The sequence below is a fragment of the Anthonomus grandis genome, chromosome 19, assembly GCF_022605725.1.
Source record: "Anthonomus grandis grandis chromosome 19, icAntGran1.3, whole genome shotgun sequence".
Classification (NCBI taxonomy): domain Eukaryota; kingdom Metazoa; phylum Arthropoda; class Insecta; order Coleoptera; family Curculionidae; genus Anthonomus; species Anthonomus grandis.
This window is the reverse complement of record NC_065564.1, coordinates 369435-384164: the sequence shown is the minus strand read 5'-3', so window position 1 is coordinate 384164 and position 14730 is coordinate 369435. Positions and strand designations below refer to the sequence as shown.

General features: G+C 36.2%; 1 protein-coding gene across 1 annotated transcript; it reads right to left on the bottom strand.

Moving 5' to 3' along the window:
• Positions 1-176: 176 nt before the first annotated feature.
• LOC126747642 (E3 ubiquitin-protein ligase CBL-B) lies at positions 177-11642 on the bottom strand. Its single transcript, XM_050456394.1, has 8 exons — positions 10847-11642; positions 8476-8622; positions 8150-8419; positions 7869-8091; positions 7635-7802; positions 7059-7130; positions 1002-1251; positions 177-935 (listed from the first exon to the last, which is right to left on the bottom strand). The coding sequence occupies exons 1-8, from the start codon at positions 11449-11451 to the stop codon at positions 400-402; spliced, it is 2271 nt and encodes a 756-aa protein (XP_050312351.1). The 5' UTR covers positions 11452-11642; the 3' UTR covers positions 177-399.
• Between the last annotated feature and the right edge of the window lie 3088 nt (positions 11643-14730).

Below are 14730 nucleotides of genomic sequence, written 5' to 3'. Positions count from 1 at the left end.
TTAAACCAAAATTGCTCTAGTTAAGTCAATTGTTCACTTAGAATTGACTTTTTTACATAGAATTAATCTACTGAATGCCCATTATTATATTCTGAAAGAATTACATAAATAGGTCAAATAGTTTAGAAGTTATTTGAAAAAATGTCCCAAGAAAAATGAAATGAAACACATTTAAAGAGTTTTTTTTTTAATCATGTATATTATTGAATCGTTACGCTTAATAGTAGTAGTACATCAAAATGAACTCGTTATATATGTACAAAAAACGGTGTCGTCCTACCGCTGCTCCGCAACGAATCGCTTCCTTAGGCCGGCGCGCCCTCCCGACTTATCCCCCCTAGATATTGCCATTATATATACAAAAAAAAAATTATTATTATCATCATCAGTCCTTTCTAGCTATCCCAGTTTGGTGCCGAACTCGTGTAAAATATCGCAGGCCATGTCCACGTTGTTCCTGCTGATCCCCAACGCCCTGATGACCGCGTCCCTCGAGTATCCCTCCCCCACCAACTTCTTCACGTAGTCGATGTTCAGGTTCTCGTATGAGACCCCCGCGTCCTCCAACGGGTTCGGTAACTTTCGCTTAACGATGACGGGGTTCGCCTTCGGGTGTGCGGGTTCGACGTTCTCGTAGGGCTTCAAATTGGGCGTGGTCAAGGATTTCGGGGGCGATTTCGGTGAGGGCGCGGTCCTATTCGACGGGCAACTGAGGTGGCGCGGGGGGATGACGGCCTCCCGTTTGGCGGCGGCCCCCTCGATGACGTCGTGGTGACAATCGTTGATGATGGGGGGCCCCCCCCAGTCCGACACCACCAGGCCCACGATGGTTTCCGGGGAGCTGAGTTCCACCTGCGCCGCCGCCCCACCTTGATGGGCGGTTCCGTACCGTCGAATTTCCAACATCGAGGTACTTTTCGGTATCGTGGTGTGATCTGTAAATTACCCTCACTGTATCCTCCAACTGCACTGGGTGCGATTTTGAGGTTAAATTTATTTACCTGAGGGTTGAGTCAGATCGGTCACGGATTGTGATTGCAACAAGGATTCTGTCGGTACCGCCGCGTGCGTTTCGGCACCGGCACGCGCCAAAGAGGTGGACGAGGAAGTGGTGGTCGGTTCGTTGGTGGGGGAGCTTTTCCGCGGCGGTAAAGGGGGCGGGGCGGGGGTGGGTACCACCACCGTACCCGGGGGGTTTCTTCGTAAAAATCGCGGGCTACTACCCGGCGATATCATCGGGCTCGAGGAGTGCTATGATCGAGAAAAAATGATTTCGGGACATGCTAAATATTGGGTGAAGGATCTGGGAAATGATTTTTTTGGAAAGCCTTTGAAATTTCAAGAAAAATCGTTGGGTTTAAGGAGAGCTATCATTTGCCAAGGATTTCACATTTCTCTCTATGACGGTTTTCGAGAAAATTGAGGAAAACCAGTTTTCAAATTTTCCCAATTTTCTTTGAAACTATCGGGAAAATTGGTGTTTTTCTTTTTGCATTGAGTTCTATGGAAAGGTGCCTAAAAAAAAGCTAGAATACCTTTTTGCCCTAAATCGCATACTAAGGGAGCTACGGGCGATTTTCTAAAAACAGCCCCATTTTTGAGCCCAAAAATATCGAAAAATTAAAATTTTTGAAAAATCCAAAAACAAAATTACCACAAGGTAGAGCATTAAATTAGCATAAAAAAAGCTTAATAAAATTTTTTTCTAACTTCAAAAATAAGGCCACAAAAAATTTTTGAAAATTTGTATTACTCAAAAAATGAGCCCTAACTCAAAAAAATTGAGGCGTGGCCAGCGCTTTAAGGGAAGAAAATGCGTTAGAATTGCCGTAAAATAGTTTTTTGAACAAAAATTGCAAAATCAAAAAAATCGATTTTTGGCCCAAAATTCGAAGAGGGTACCCTAGGGAAATTCTCTGAAAAATGGTTTTAATTTTTTTTTGGAAAATCTTTGAGGCTGAGAGAAAAATGGTTCTAACAAAAGTTGTTGGGCCTAAAGAGAGCTTCCTTTTGCAAAATATTACACAATTTTATCTATGACCGTTTTCGAGAAAATTGAGAAAAACTAGTTTTCATATTTTTCCAATTTTCTTTGAAACTATGAGGAAAATTGGTGTTTTTGTTTTTGCATTGGATCCCATGTAAGGAGGCCTAAAAAAAAGCTAGAATACCTTTTTGCCATAAATCGCATATTAAGGGAGCTACGGCCGATTTTCTAAAAACAGCTCCATTTTTGAGCCCAAAAATTTCGAAAAATTAAAATTTTTGAAAAATCCAAAAACAAAATTACCACAAAGTAAAGCATTAAATTAGCATCAAAAAAGCTTAATAACATTTTTTTATAACTTCAAAAATAAGGACACAAAAAAATTTTGAAAATTTGTATTTCTCAAAAAATGAGCCCTAACTCAAAAAAATTGAGGCGTGGCCAGCGCTTTAAGGGAAGAAAATGTGTTAGAATTGCCGTAAAATAGTTTTTGGAACAAAAAATGCAAAATCAAAAAAATCGATTTTTGGCCCAAAATTTGAAGGGGGTACCCTAGGGAAATTGTCTGAAAAATGGTTATAATTTTTTTTTGGAAAATCTTTGAGGCTGAGAGAAAAATGGTTCTAACAAAAGTTGTTGGGCCTAAGCAGAGCTTTCTTTTGCAAAATATTACACATTTTTATCTATGAGCATTTTCGAGAAAATTAAGAAAAACTGATTTTCATATTTTCCCAATTTTCTCTGAAACTATGAGGAAAATTGGTGTTTTTGTTTTTGCATTGGATCCCATGTAAGGAGGCCTAAAAAAAAGCTAGAATACCTTTTTGCCCTAAATCGCATATTAAGGGAGCTACGGGCGATTTTCTAAAAACATCCCCATTTTTGAGCCCAAAAATTTCGAAAAAATAAAATTTTTGAAAAATCCAAAAACAAAATTACCACGAGGTAGAAAATTAAATTGGCATCAAAAAAGCTTAATAACATTTTTTAATAACTTCAAAAATAAGGCCACAATAAATTTTTGAAAATTTGTATTCCTCAAAAAATGAGCTCTAACTCAAAAAATTGAGGCGTGGTCAGCGCTTTAAGGGAAGAAAATGTGTTAGAATTGTCGTAAAATAGTTTTTGGAACAAAAAATGCAAAATCAAAAAAATCGATTTTTGGCCCAAAATTTGAAGGGGGTACCCTAGGGAAATTCTCTGAAAAAGGGTTTTAATTTTTTTTTGGAAAATCTTTAAGGCTGAGAGAAAAATGGTTCTAACAAAAGTTGTTGGGCCTAAAGAGGGCTTCCTTTTGCAAAATATTTCACCTTTTTATCTGTGACCGTTTTCGAGAAAATTGAGAAAAACTGATTTTCATATTTTTCCAATTTTCTTTGAAACTATGAGGAAAATTGGTGTTTTTCTTTTTGCATTGGATCCCATGTAAGGAGGCCTAAAAAAAAGCTAGAATACCTTTTTGCCCTAAATCGCATACTAAGGGAGCTACGGGCGATTTTCTAAAAACAGCCCCATTTTTGAGCCCAAAAATTTCGAAAAATTAAAATTTTTGAAAAATCCAAAAACAAAATTACCACGTGGTAGAATATTAAATTAGCATCAAAAAGGCTTTATACAATTTTTTTCTAACTTCTAAAATAAGGCCACAGTAAATTTTTGAAAATTTGTATTCCTCAAAAAATGAGCGCTAACTCAAAAAATTGAGACGTGGCCAGCGCTTTAAGCGAAGAAAATGTGTTAGAATTGTCGTAAAATAGTTTTTGGAACAAAAAATGCAAAATCAAAAAAATCGATTTTTAGCCCAAAATTTGAAGGGTGTACCCTAGGGAAATTCTCTGAAAAATGGTTTTAATTTTTTTTTGGAAAATCTTTGAGGCTGAGAGAAAAATGGTTTTAACAAAAGTTGTTGGGCCTAAAGAGGGCTTCCTTTTGCAAAATATTTCACATTTTTATCTATGACCATTTTCGAGAAAATTGAGAAAAACTAGTTTTCATATTTTCCCAATTTTCTCTGAAACCATGGGGAAAATTGGTGTTTTTCTTTTTGCATTGAGTTCTATGGAAAGGTGCCTAAAAAAAAGCTAGAATACCTTTTTGCCCTAAATCGCATATTAAGGGAGCTACGGGCGATTTTCTAAAAACAGCCCCATTTTTGAGCCTAAAAATTTCAAAAAACTAAAATTTTTGAAAAATCCAAAAACAAAATTACCACAAGGTAAAGCATTAAATTGGCATCAAAAAAGCTTAATAACATTTTTTTGTAACTTCTAAAATAAGGCCACAAAAAATTTTTGAAAATTTGTATTACTTAAAAAATGAGCCCTAACTCAAAAAAATTGAGGCGTGGCCAGCGCTTTAAGAGAAGAAAATGTGTTAGAATTGCTTGGAAATAGTTTCCATTACAAAAAATCGATTTTTAGCCCAAAATTTGAAGGGGGTACCCTAGGGAAATTCTCTGAAAAATGGTTTTAATTTTTTTTTGGAAAATCTTTGAGGCTGAGAGAAAAAAGGTTTTAACAAAAGTTGTTGGGCCTAAAGAGAACTTCCTTTTGCAAAATATTTCACATTTTTATCTATGAGCATTTTCGAGAAAATTGAGGAAAACTAGTTTTCATATTTTCCCAATTTTCTCTGAAACTATGAGGAAAATTGGTGTTTTTGTTTTTGCATTGGATCCCATGTAAGGAGGCCTAAAAAAAAGCTAGAATACCTTTTTGCCCTAAATCGCATACTAAGGGAGCTACGGGCGATTTTCTAAAAACAGCCCCATTTTTGAGCCAAAAAATTTCGAAAAATTAAAATTTCTGAAAAATCAAAAAACAAAATTACCACAAAGTAAAGCATTAAATTAGCATCAAAAAAGCTTAATAACATTTTTTTATAACTTCAAAAATAAGGCCACAAAAAAATTTTGAAAATTTTTATTCCTCAAAAAATGAGCCCTAACTCAAAAAATTGAGGCGTGGCCAGCGCTTTAAGGGAAGAAAATGTGTTAGAATTGCTGTAAAATAGTTTTTGGAACAAAAAATGCAAAATCAAAAAAATCGATTTTTGGCCCCAAAATTTGAAGGGGGTGGTACCCCTAGGGAAATTCTCTGAAAAATGGTTTTAATTTTTTTTTGGAAAATCTTTGAGGCTGAGAGAAAAATGGTTTTAACAAAAGTTGTTGGGCCTAAAGAGGACTTCCTTTTGCAAAATATGTCAAATTTTTATCTTTGACCATTTTCGAGAAAATTAAGAAAAACTGATTTTCATATTTTCCCAATTTTCTCTAAAACTATGAGGAAAATTGGTGTTTTTCTTTTTGAATTGGATTCCATAAAAGGAGGGCTAAAAAAAAGCTAGAATACCTTTTTGCCCTAAATCGCATATTAAGGGAGCTACGAGGGGTTTTCTAAAAACAGCCCCATTTTTGAGCCCAAAAATTTCGAAAAACTAAAATTTTTGAAAAATCAAAAAACAAAATTACCACAAGGTAAAGCATTAAATTGGCATCAAAAAAGCTTAATAACATTTTTTTATAACTTCAAAAATAAGGCCACAAAAAATTTTTGAAAATTTGTATTCCTCAAAAAATGAGCGCTAACTCAAAAAAATTGAGGCGTGGCCAGCGCTTTAAGGGAAGAAAATATCTTAGAATTACCGTAAAATAGTTTTTGGAACAAAAAATGCAAAATTAAAAAAATCGATTTTTTGCCCAAAATTTGCAGGGGTTACCCTAGGGAAATTCTCTGAAAAATGGTTTTAATTTTTTTTTGGAAAATCTATGAGGCTGAGAGAAAAATGGTTTTAACAAAAGTTGTTGGGCCTAAAGAGAACTTTCTTTTGCAAAATATTTCACAATTTTATCTATGACCGTTTTCGAGAAAATTGAGGAAAACTAGTTTTCATATTTTCCCAATTTTCTCTGAAACTATGAGAAAAATTGGTGTTTTTCTTTTTGCATTGGATCCCATGTAAGAAGGCCTAAAAAAAAGCTAGAATACCTTTTTGCCCTAAATCGCATATTAAGGGAGCTACGGGCGATTTTCTAAAAACAGCCCAATTTTTGAGCCCAAAAATTTCGAAAAAATAAAATTTTTGAAAAATCCAAAAACAAAATTACCACGAGGTAGAACATTAAATTAGCATCAAAAAAGGTTAATAACATTTTTTTATAACTTCAAAAATAAGGACACAAAAAAATTTTGAAAATTTGTATTCCTCAAAAAATGAGCCCTAACTTAAAAAAATTGAGGCGTGGCCAGCGCTTTAAGGAAAAAAATATGTTAGAATTGCCGTAAAATAGTTTTTGGAACAAAAAATGCAAAATCAAAATAATCTATTTTTAGCCCAAAATTTGAAGGGGGTACCCTAGGGAAATTCTCTGAAAAATGGTTTTAATTTTTTTTTGGAAAATCTTTGAGGCTGAGAGAAAAATGGTTCTCACAAAAGTTGTTGGGCCTAAAGAGGGCTTTCTTTTGCAAAATATTTCACATTTTTATCTATGAGCATTTTCGAGAAAATTGAAAAAAACTAGTTTTCATATTTTCACAATTTTCTCAGAAACTATGAGGAAAATTGGTGTTTTTCTTTTTGAATTGGATTCCATAAAAGGAGGGCTAAAAAAAAGCTAGAATACCTTTTTGCGCTAAATCGCGTATTAAGGGAGCTACGGGCGATTTTCTAAAAACAGCCCCATTTTTGAGCCCAAAAATTTCGAAAAATTAAAATTTTTGAAAAATCAAAAAACAAAATTACCACAAGGTAGAGCATTAAATTAGCATAAAAAAATCCTTATAAAACTTTTTTCTAACTTTCAAAACAAGGCCACAAAAAAATGTTGAAAGTTGACCCTGCCAACCCAGCCCCAGCCGAGTAATTTTTCGATCTAGAAAGACGTTTCTTATGTCAAATCCATCCCCAGGAATTGCCTTAAGGGCATTTAAAACTCATAAATAGTTTTCCACTTTGGTAGTGACGGTATGCATCTGTAATGTCCAGCGGGATCGCCAGATCTGACCCTAATAAATTCATCGTTTAAGGCAGGATTTTTTTTAGGTGGGGAGTGTCTAAAGGTACTAGATCTTACCGAAACGTCGTTTCTCGGTTTCAAGGCCAGAGCGTGAAGGCTGCTTCCCGCACAGTTCCACATTTCCGAGTCCTAAAATCACAGTTTTCACCCTTTAACGCACACAGACTTTCATTGATCCTGTTATTTGAAAAGAAAAAAAGGCGCCGCATGCACAGAACAGAACGCATGCGAAAAATAAACACAAAAATTACAATTACAATTATTTTTATTAAAATAAAATAATAATAATACAATGAAAAGTGCAAATATTGCATTACATCAATCGTATTTCGAGTTAGACTAGAGGGGTACTAACTGGAAATAGCTATACAAAAAGGGCCACCGGATGTATAAATAAAAGCGACTTATTTTTAATGCAGTGACATTTTAGGCACTTTTGTTTTTTTTTTTGTTGTTTATTGCTAATAATGTGAATTAAATATTTACAAAATAAGCCGAGCATAAAACTCAAAATGCAGCAAAGAAGGGTGGAACGGGGGGGAGCGGGATACAAGGGAGGGTGCAAAGCTAAAGCTGCGAGTGCCGTTGTTGCGGTGCCGAATAATTATTAAAATCAGGGCCGGCGGCTCGTACCTCGATTTCGTCCTCGTCGTCCAGGGTCGAAATACTGTGCGAGAACGTCGGCAAATTTTTACGATTGTGCGACTTTTTCGGATCGAACGGATCGACCACGATCTGTTCGGTACCTTTGATCTCCGCCCGACAGAACGGGCACCCCTGGCTCCCCTGACCCTCGGAACCCTACAAAACAAATTCACCTATCTATAGAAACGTCGGCGCGCGAAAAAAGTGCCAAAACTAACTAACCGCTTGCCAGGCCGTGAGACAGGGGGTGCACAACAAATGGCCGCACGGCTCTATGCGCACGTCCTTGTCGTTTTCCGCGCATATCTTACACAACTGAAAGGTGCTGCCCATCTCGCAGTACAGCTCGTACTGTTCCTGAGTGACGGAGATGTGATCCTCCTGGCTGGGCTGTACCGCCCACGACAGGTCCGGATTGTTAGCCCTCCCGTCCGGATATAAATAACTGGAAAAAGAACCCTCGTACACATGTCAACTTTTTGATGCGCTTGTGCGGCACTCACAATCCCTCCCTGTAGCCGTCAAGTAACGCCTGGATCAGACTTTTGTTCTGCGGGATCGTTTGTAAAATCTCCCCGTCGGGGGTGACGTAACCGATGGCCCACTGGCCCAACCTGGTGCAGGACAACCGGAACACGTACGACCCCGCTTTATTGATGTACCGCTGCAGACGGGCCTTGACCTCGTCGTACGTCAAAAATGCCACGTAACCGGGATGCGTGACCGCCAAAATTTGCCAGTTACGCAGCAGCGTCGTCCACGGTTGAAATAACCTGAGAATTTGTTCGTTTTTTTCGCTTGTTTTGGGGGAAGTTGGGGTGTTAATTACCTAGTGAACACGTCAAACTCGAAATTCGATATGTAGTCGTTGCAGGTGAGGTCGATGGTCGATTTTAGGGCCATCGCCTCCAGTCCGGAACTGATCGGGTGTATTTTGTTCAGTTCGTGCCTGAAGATTTTCCAGAGCACCAGGGTGCTGTAAGAGAAAATTCGAAGTTTTGTCTCGGTTTACTCTGGGTTCCCCTACGTGTGGGAGGGAGTCGAAGCGAGTAGAGGAATATGGAGTAAATACAGACAGTTTTAGAGGCATTTTTTCCACATGTTTAGCAATACCTTGAATTAGAACTCGTTCAAGTATAATAAGAAATTTTGGTCTTTGGTTAAAGGGAAGTGAATTTTACAGAATTTTATAGGGTAAATACAGGTAGTTTAGGAAGTTTATTATTTACTGTATTTTTCATATGTTATAGTCAGTGGTTGGAGCTAACTTTTCTCTCCCTATAGTTTTTTTCATAAACATACACAGTGCCCCAAAAAATAGAGCAAAAAACGGCAAAAAATTGAACCAAAACCAATTTTCAAAAACTTCTAAAATTAATATTTGGGACCATTGCACAGGGTTGTACTTTTTATATGTTGTAGCCAAGGCTTGGAGCTAATTTTTCTCTCTCTATAGATTTTTTTGTAAATATACTCGGTGGCCCAGAAAATAGGGTCAAAAAACAGCAAAAAATTGGTCCAAAACCGCTTGTCAAAGAATTCTGAAATTAATATTTGGGACCACTGTACAGGACTGTACTTTTTATGTTGTAGTTGAGGCTTGGAGCTAACTTTTCTCTTCCTGTAGTTTGTTTCATAAACATACACAGTGGCCCAGAAAATAGGCTCAAAAAACAGGAAAAAAATGGACCAAACCCTTATTTTAAAAATCCCTAAAATTAATATTTGTGCTGATTGTACAGGACTGTACTTTTTATATGTTGTAATTAGTGGTTGGGGCTAACTTTTCCCTCCCTATAGATTTTTTCATAGACATACACAGTGGCCCAGAAAATAGGCTCAAAAAACAGCAAAAAAATGGGACCAAACCCTTATTTTAAAAATCCCTAAAATTAATATTTGTGCTGATTGTACAGGACTGTACTTTTTATATATTGTATTTAGTGATTGGGGCAAACTTTTCCCTCCCTATAGATTTTTTCATAAACATACACAGTGGCCCAGAAAATAGGGTTAAAAAACAGGAAAAAAATGGACCAAACTCTTAATTTAAAAATCCCTAAAATTAATATTTGTGCTGATTGTACAGGACTGTACTTTTTATATGTTGTAATCAGTGGTTGGGGCTAACTTTTTCCCTCCTATAGATTTTTTCATAAACATACACAGTGGCCCAGAAAATAGGCTCAAAAAACAGCAAAAAAATGGACCAAACCCTTATTTTAAAAATCCTTAAAATTAATATTTGTGCTGATTGTACAGGACTGTACTTTTTATATGTTGTAGTCAGTGGTTGGGGCTAACTTTTCTCCCCTTAAAGATTTTTTCATAAGCATACACAGTGGCCCAGAAAATAGGGTTAAAAAACAGCTAAAAAATTGGACCAAACCCTTATTTTAAATATCCCTAAAATTAATATTTATGCTGATTGTACAGGACTGTACTTTTTATATGTTGTAGTTAGTGGTTGGGGCTAACTTTTTCCTTCCTATAGATTTTTTTGTAAACATACACAGTGGCCCAAAAAATGGGGTTAAAAAACAGCTAAAAAATTGGACCAAACCCTTATTTTAAAAATCCCTAAAATTAATATTTGTGCTGATTGTACAGGACTGTATTTTTTATATGTTGTAGTCAGTGGTTGGGGCTAACTTTTCTCTCCTTAAAGATTTTTTCACAAACATACATTGTGGCCCAGAAAATAGGGTTAAAAAATAGCAAAAAGTTGGACCAAACCCTTATTTTAAAAATCCCGAAAATTAATATTTGTGCTGGTTCTACAGGACTGTATTTTTTATATGTTGTAGTCAGTGGTTGGGGCTAACTTTTCTCTCCTTAAAGATTTTTTCATAAACATACACAGTGGCTCAAAAAATAGAGTGAACAAGCATCAAAAATTTCATTTTTCATATAAACAACCATAGATTTTATCAACCAGGGGAACCCAAAGTAAACCCAGACACTTTAAAGGTTTTAAGCTGGAATAGTTATTGCCTGATTATGGGACTACCTAGTCACATCAAACATGAATTAAAATGCCACCAGATAAGACACAATGATAAACTAAAGACAATGGTTTGCATATTCAATCGAGCCGCTGAAAATAATAAATATTTATCTACAATGTTAACTGATTAATTCAAAAATGCTTATTATTATGGTGCTGGAAGTGAGCGATGATGAGTCACATCCTGCCATACCTGTCTCCGAAGTTACTTTTCCAAAACTCTGCGGCATCGGACTTGGTGATCCTGAACTGATCCCCGGCGAACCGTCCGTTAGGAAACAGGGCCTTCAGCTCGCTCAACATATGACTGAAAACCAAACTCAACTTGGTCAAGTTCCTTCGGTAATGCGAGTTCTCATCAAACATCTTGTCCTTGCCCTCCTTAAACAGTTTGATGGCCTGCTTGCACTTCCTCATCAAGTTAATAATGAAAACGTTAAAGTAGTCGATGCTGTGCAGGGCGGACATGTTGTCCTCATACTTGGAATAAATCATCCTCAGTCTCTGATAAGTGTCCGGTAAAATGTCCAGGATGAAAGGGGGCGAGTTCTTCAGGTTCATCTTCTGTTGCTGACAGAGTTTCACCACTTTGTCCATCAGTTTCCACGTTTTGTCCAACGTTCTCTTGTCGGTGGTGTATTTGTTCGAGTGGGCCAAGTAGGCGACGTCCGAAAAGGCCCCTTGGAGCTTCGATAGGATCGTCGAGAGGTTCTTGTGTTGCACCGTAACCGACGACGACGAGGAGGAGGAAGTGGTGGAACGGTTCGAGGAGCGATTATTACTCGCCGAAGAAGACATTTTTTTTAAAATTAACGAACCGGATGTAGGCACTCAGGATCACGCTTTACGGTTCACTTCCGGGCACATTTTTTTGGCAATTGTTCCGTTTTTTTTTTTCGATGGGGACAAATGTAAATAATCAACTTCCCAGTTTTGTGAATGGGGGAAACGTCGGGTGCAAAAACATTAACGTGACATTGACTTGACTACTGGCGTGTGTCAGTGACAGTGGGTTGCTACAACGTCGTGTGAATCGCGCGAAATTTCGTTGGTAAAGTTGGGCTCAGATGAGTGGGAAACGTTTAAAGTTTCCTATTTATTGGGAAAACCTTGAAATTTATTATAGGAATCTATTGTTTATTTGTTTTTCTTTTCCTACAGACGGTTTTTGAGTAATAAATGTATACAGGGGTTCAGAAAATGGGGTCAAAAGCAGGAAAAAGTTGGACCAAAACCGTAGTATGAAAACCCCTAAAATTGATATTTGGGGTCACTGTATTGGGATGTAGTCTTTGTATGTTGTAGTAAAGGCTTGGAGCTAACTTTTCTCTCTCTATAGAATTTTTCATAAACATACACAGTGGCCCAGAAAATAGGGTTAAAAAACAGCAAAAAAATTGGACCAAACCCTTATTTTAAAAATCCTTAAAATTAATATTTGTGCTGATTGTACAGGATTGTGCTTTTTATATGTTGTAGTTAGTGGTTGGGGCAAACTTTTCCCTCCCTATAAATTTTTTCATAAACATACACAGTGGCCCAGAAAAAAGGGTTAAAAAACAGGAAAGAAATGGACCAAACCCTTATTTTAAAAATCCCTAAAATTAATATTTGTGCTGATTGTACAGGACTGTACTTTTTATATGTTGTAGTCAGTGGTTGGGGCTAACTTTTCCCTCCCTATAGATTTTTTCATAAACATACACAGTGGCCCAGAAAATAGGGTTAAAAAACAGGAAAGAAATGGACCAAACCCTTATTTTAAAAATCCCTAAAATTAATATTTGTGCTGATTGTACAGGACTGTACTTTTTATATGTTGTAGTCAGTGGTTGGGGCTAACTTTTCCCTCCTTATAGATTTTTTCATAAACATACACAGTGGCCCAGAAAATAGGGTTAAAAAACAGGAAAGAAATGGACCAAACCCTTATTTTAAAAATCCCTAAAATTAATATTTGTGCTGATTGTACAGGACTGTACTTTTTATATGTTGTATTTAGTGGTTGGGGCTAACTTTTCTCTCCTTAAAGATTTTTTCATAAACATACACAGTGGCCCAGAAAATAGGGTTAAAAAACAGGAAAAAAATTGACCAAACCCTTATTTTAAAAATCCCTAAAATTAATATTTGTGCTGATTGTACAGGACTGTACTTTTTATATGTTGTAGTCAGTGGTTGGGGCTAACTTTTCCCTTCCTATAGATTTTTTCATAAACATACACAGTGGCCCAGAAAATAGGGTTAAAAAACAGGAAAGAAATGGACCAAACCCTTATTTTAAAAATCCCTAAAATTAATATTTGTGCTGATTGTACAGGACTGTACTTTTTATATGTTGTAGTCAGTGGTTGGGGCTAACTTTTTCCTCCTTATAGATTTTTTCATAAACATACACAGTGGCCCAGAAAATAGGGTTAAAAAACAGGAAAGAAATGGACCAAACCCTTATTTTAAAAATCCCTAAAATTAATATTTGTGCTGATTGTACAGGACTGTACTTTTTATATGTTGTATTTAGTGGTTGGGGCTAACTTTTCTCTCCTTAAAGATTTTTTCATAAACATACACAGTGGCCCAGAAAATAGGGCCAAAAAACAGCAAAAAATTGTACCAAAAACCGCATTTCGAAAACCCCTAAAATTGATATTTAGACCCACTGTACAGGGCAGTACTTTTCATATGTTATAGTCGATGGCTAAAACAAACTTTTCTCTCCCTATATATTTTTTCATGAACATACACAGTGGCCCAGAAAATAGGGCCAAAAAACAACAAAGAATTGTACCAAAAACCGCATTTCAAAAACTCCTAAAATTGATATTTAGACCCGCTGTACAGGGCAGTACTTTTCATATGTTATAGTCGATGGCTAAAGCTAACTTTTCTCTCCCTATAAATTTTTTCATGAACATACACAGTGGCCCAGAAAATGGGGTCCAAAAACAGCAAAAAATTGGACCAAAAACCACATTTCAAAAACCCCTAAAATTGATATTTAGACCCACTGTACAAGGCAGTACTTTTCATATGTTATAGTCAATGGCTAAAGCAAACTTTTCTCTCCCTATAAATTTTTTCGTGAACATACACAGCGGCCCAGAAAATAGGGCAAAAAAACAGCAAAAAATTGTACCAAAAACCGCATTTCAAAAACTCCTAAAATTGATATTTAGACCCGCTGTACAGGGCAGTACTTTTCATATGTTATAGTCGATGGCTAAAACAAACTTTTCTCTCCCTATACATTTTTTCATGAACATACACAGTGGCCCAGAAAATTGCTCCAAAAAACAGCAAAAAAAAGTACCAAAAACCACATTTCAAAAACTCTTAAAATTAATATTTAGACTTACTTTACAGGGCTGTACTTTTCATATGTTATAGTTAATGGTTGGAACTAACTTTTTTTCCCTATACAGTTTCTCATAAACATACAGGATGTCCTAGAAAATAGGGCCAAAAAACAACAAAAAATTGTACCAAAAACCGCATTTCGAAAACCCCTAAAATTGATATTTAGACCCACTGTACAGGGCAGTACTTTTCATATGTTATAGTCAATGGTTAAAGCAAACTTTTCTGTCCCTATAAATTTTTTCATGAACATACACAGTGGGCCAGAAAATAGGGTCCAAAAACAGCAAAAAATTAGACCAAAAACCGCATTTCAAAAACTCGTAAAATTAATATTTAGACTTACTTTACAGGTCTGTACTTTTCATATGTTATAGTTAATGGTTGGAACTAACTTTTCTTTCCCTATACACTTTCTCATAAATATACAGGATGTCCTAGAAAATAGGACCAAAAAACAGCAAAAAATTATACCAAAAACCACATTTCAAAAACTCCTAAAATTGATATTTAGACCCACTGTACAGGGCAGTACTTTTCATATGTTATAGTCAATGGCTAAAGCTAACTTTTCTCTCCCTATAAATTTTTTCATAAACATACACAGTGGCTCAGAAAATAAAGCTAAAAAACCACTAAAAATTGGACAAAAACCACATTTGAAAAACCCCTAAAATTTACTATTTAGACTCACTTTACAGGGCTTAACTTTTCATATGT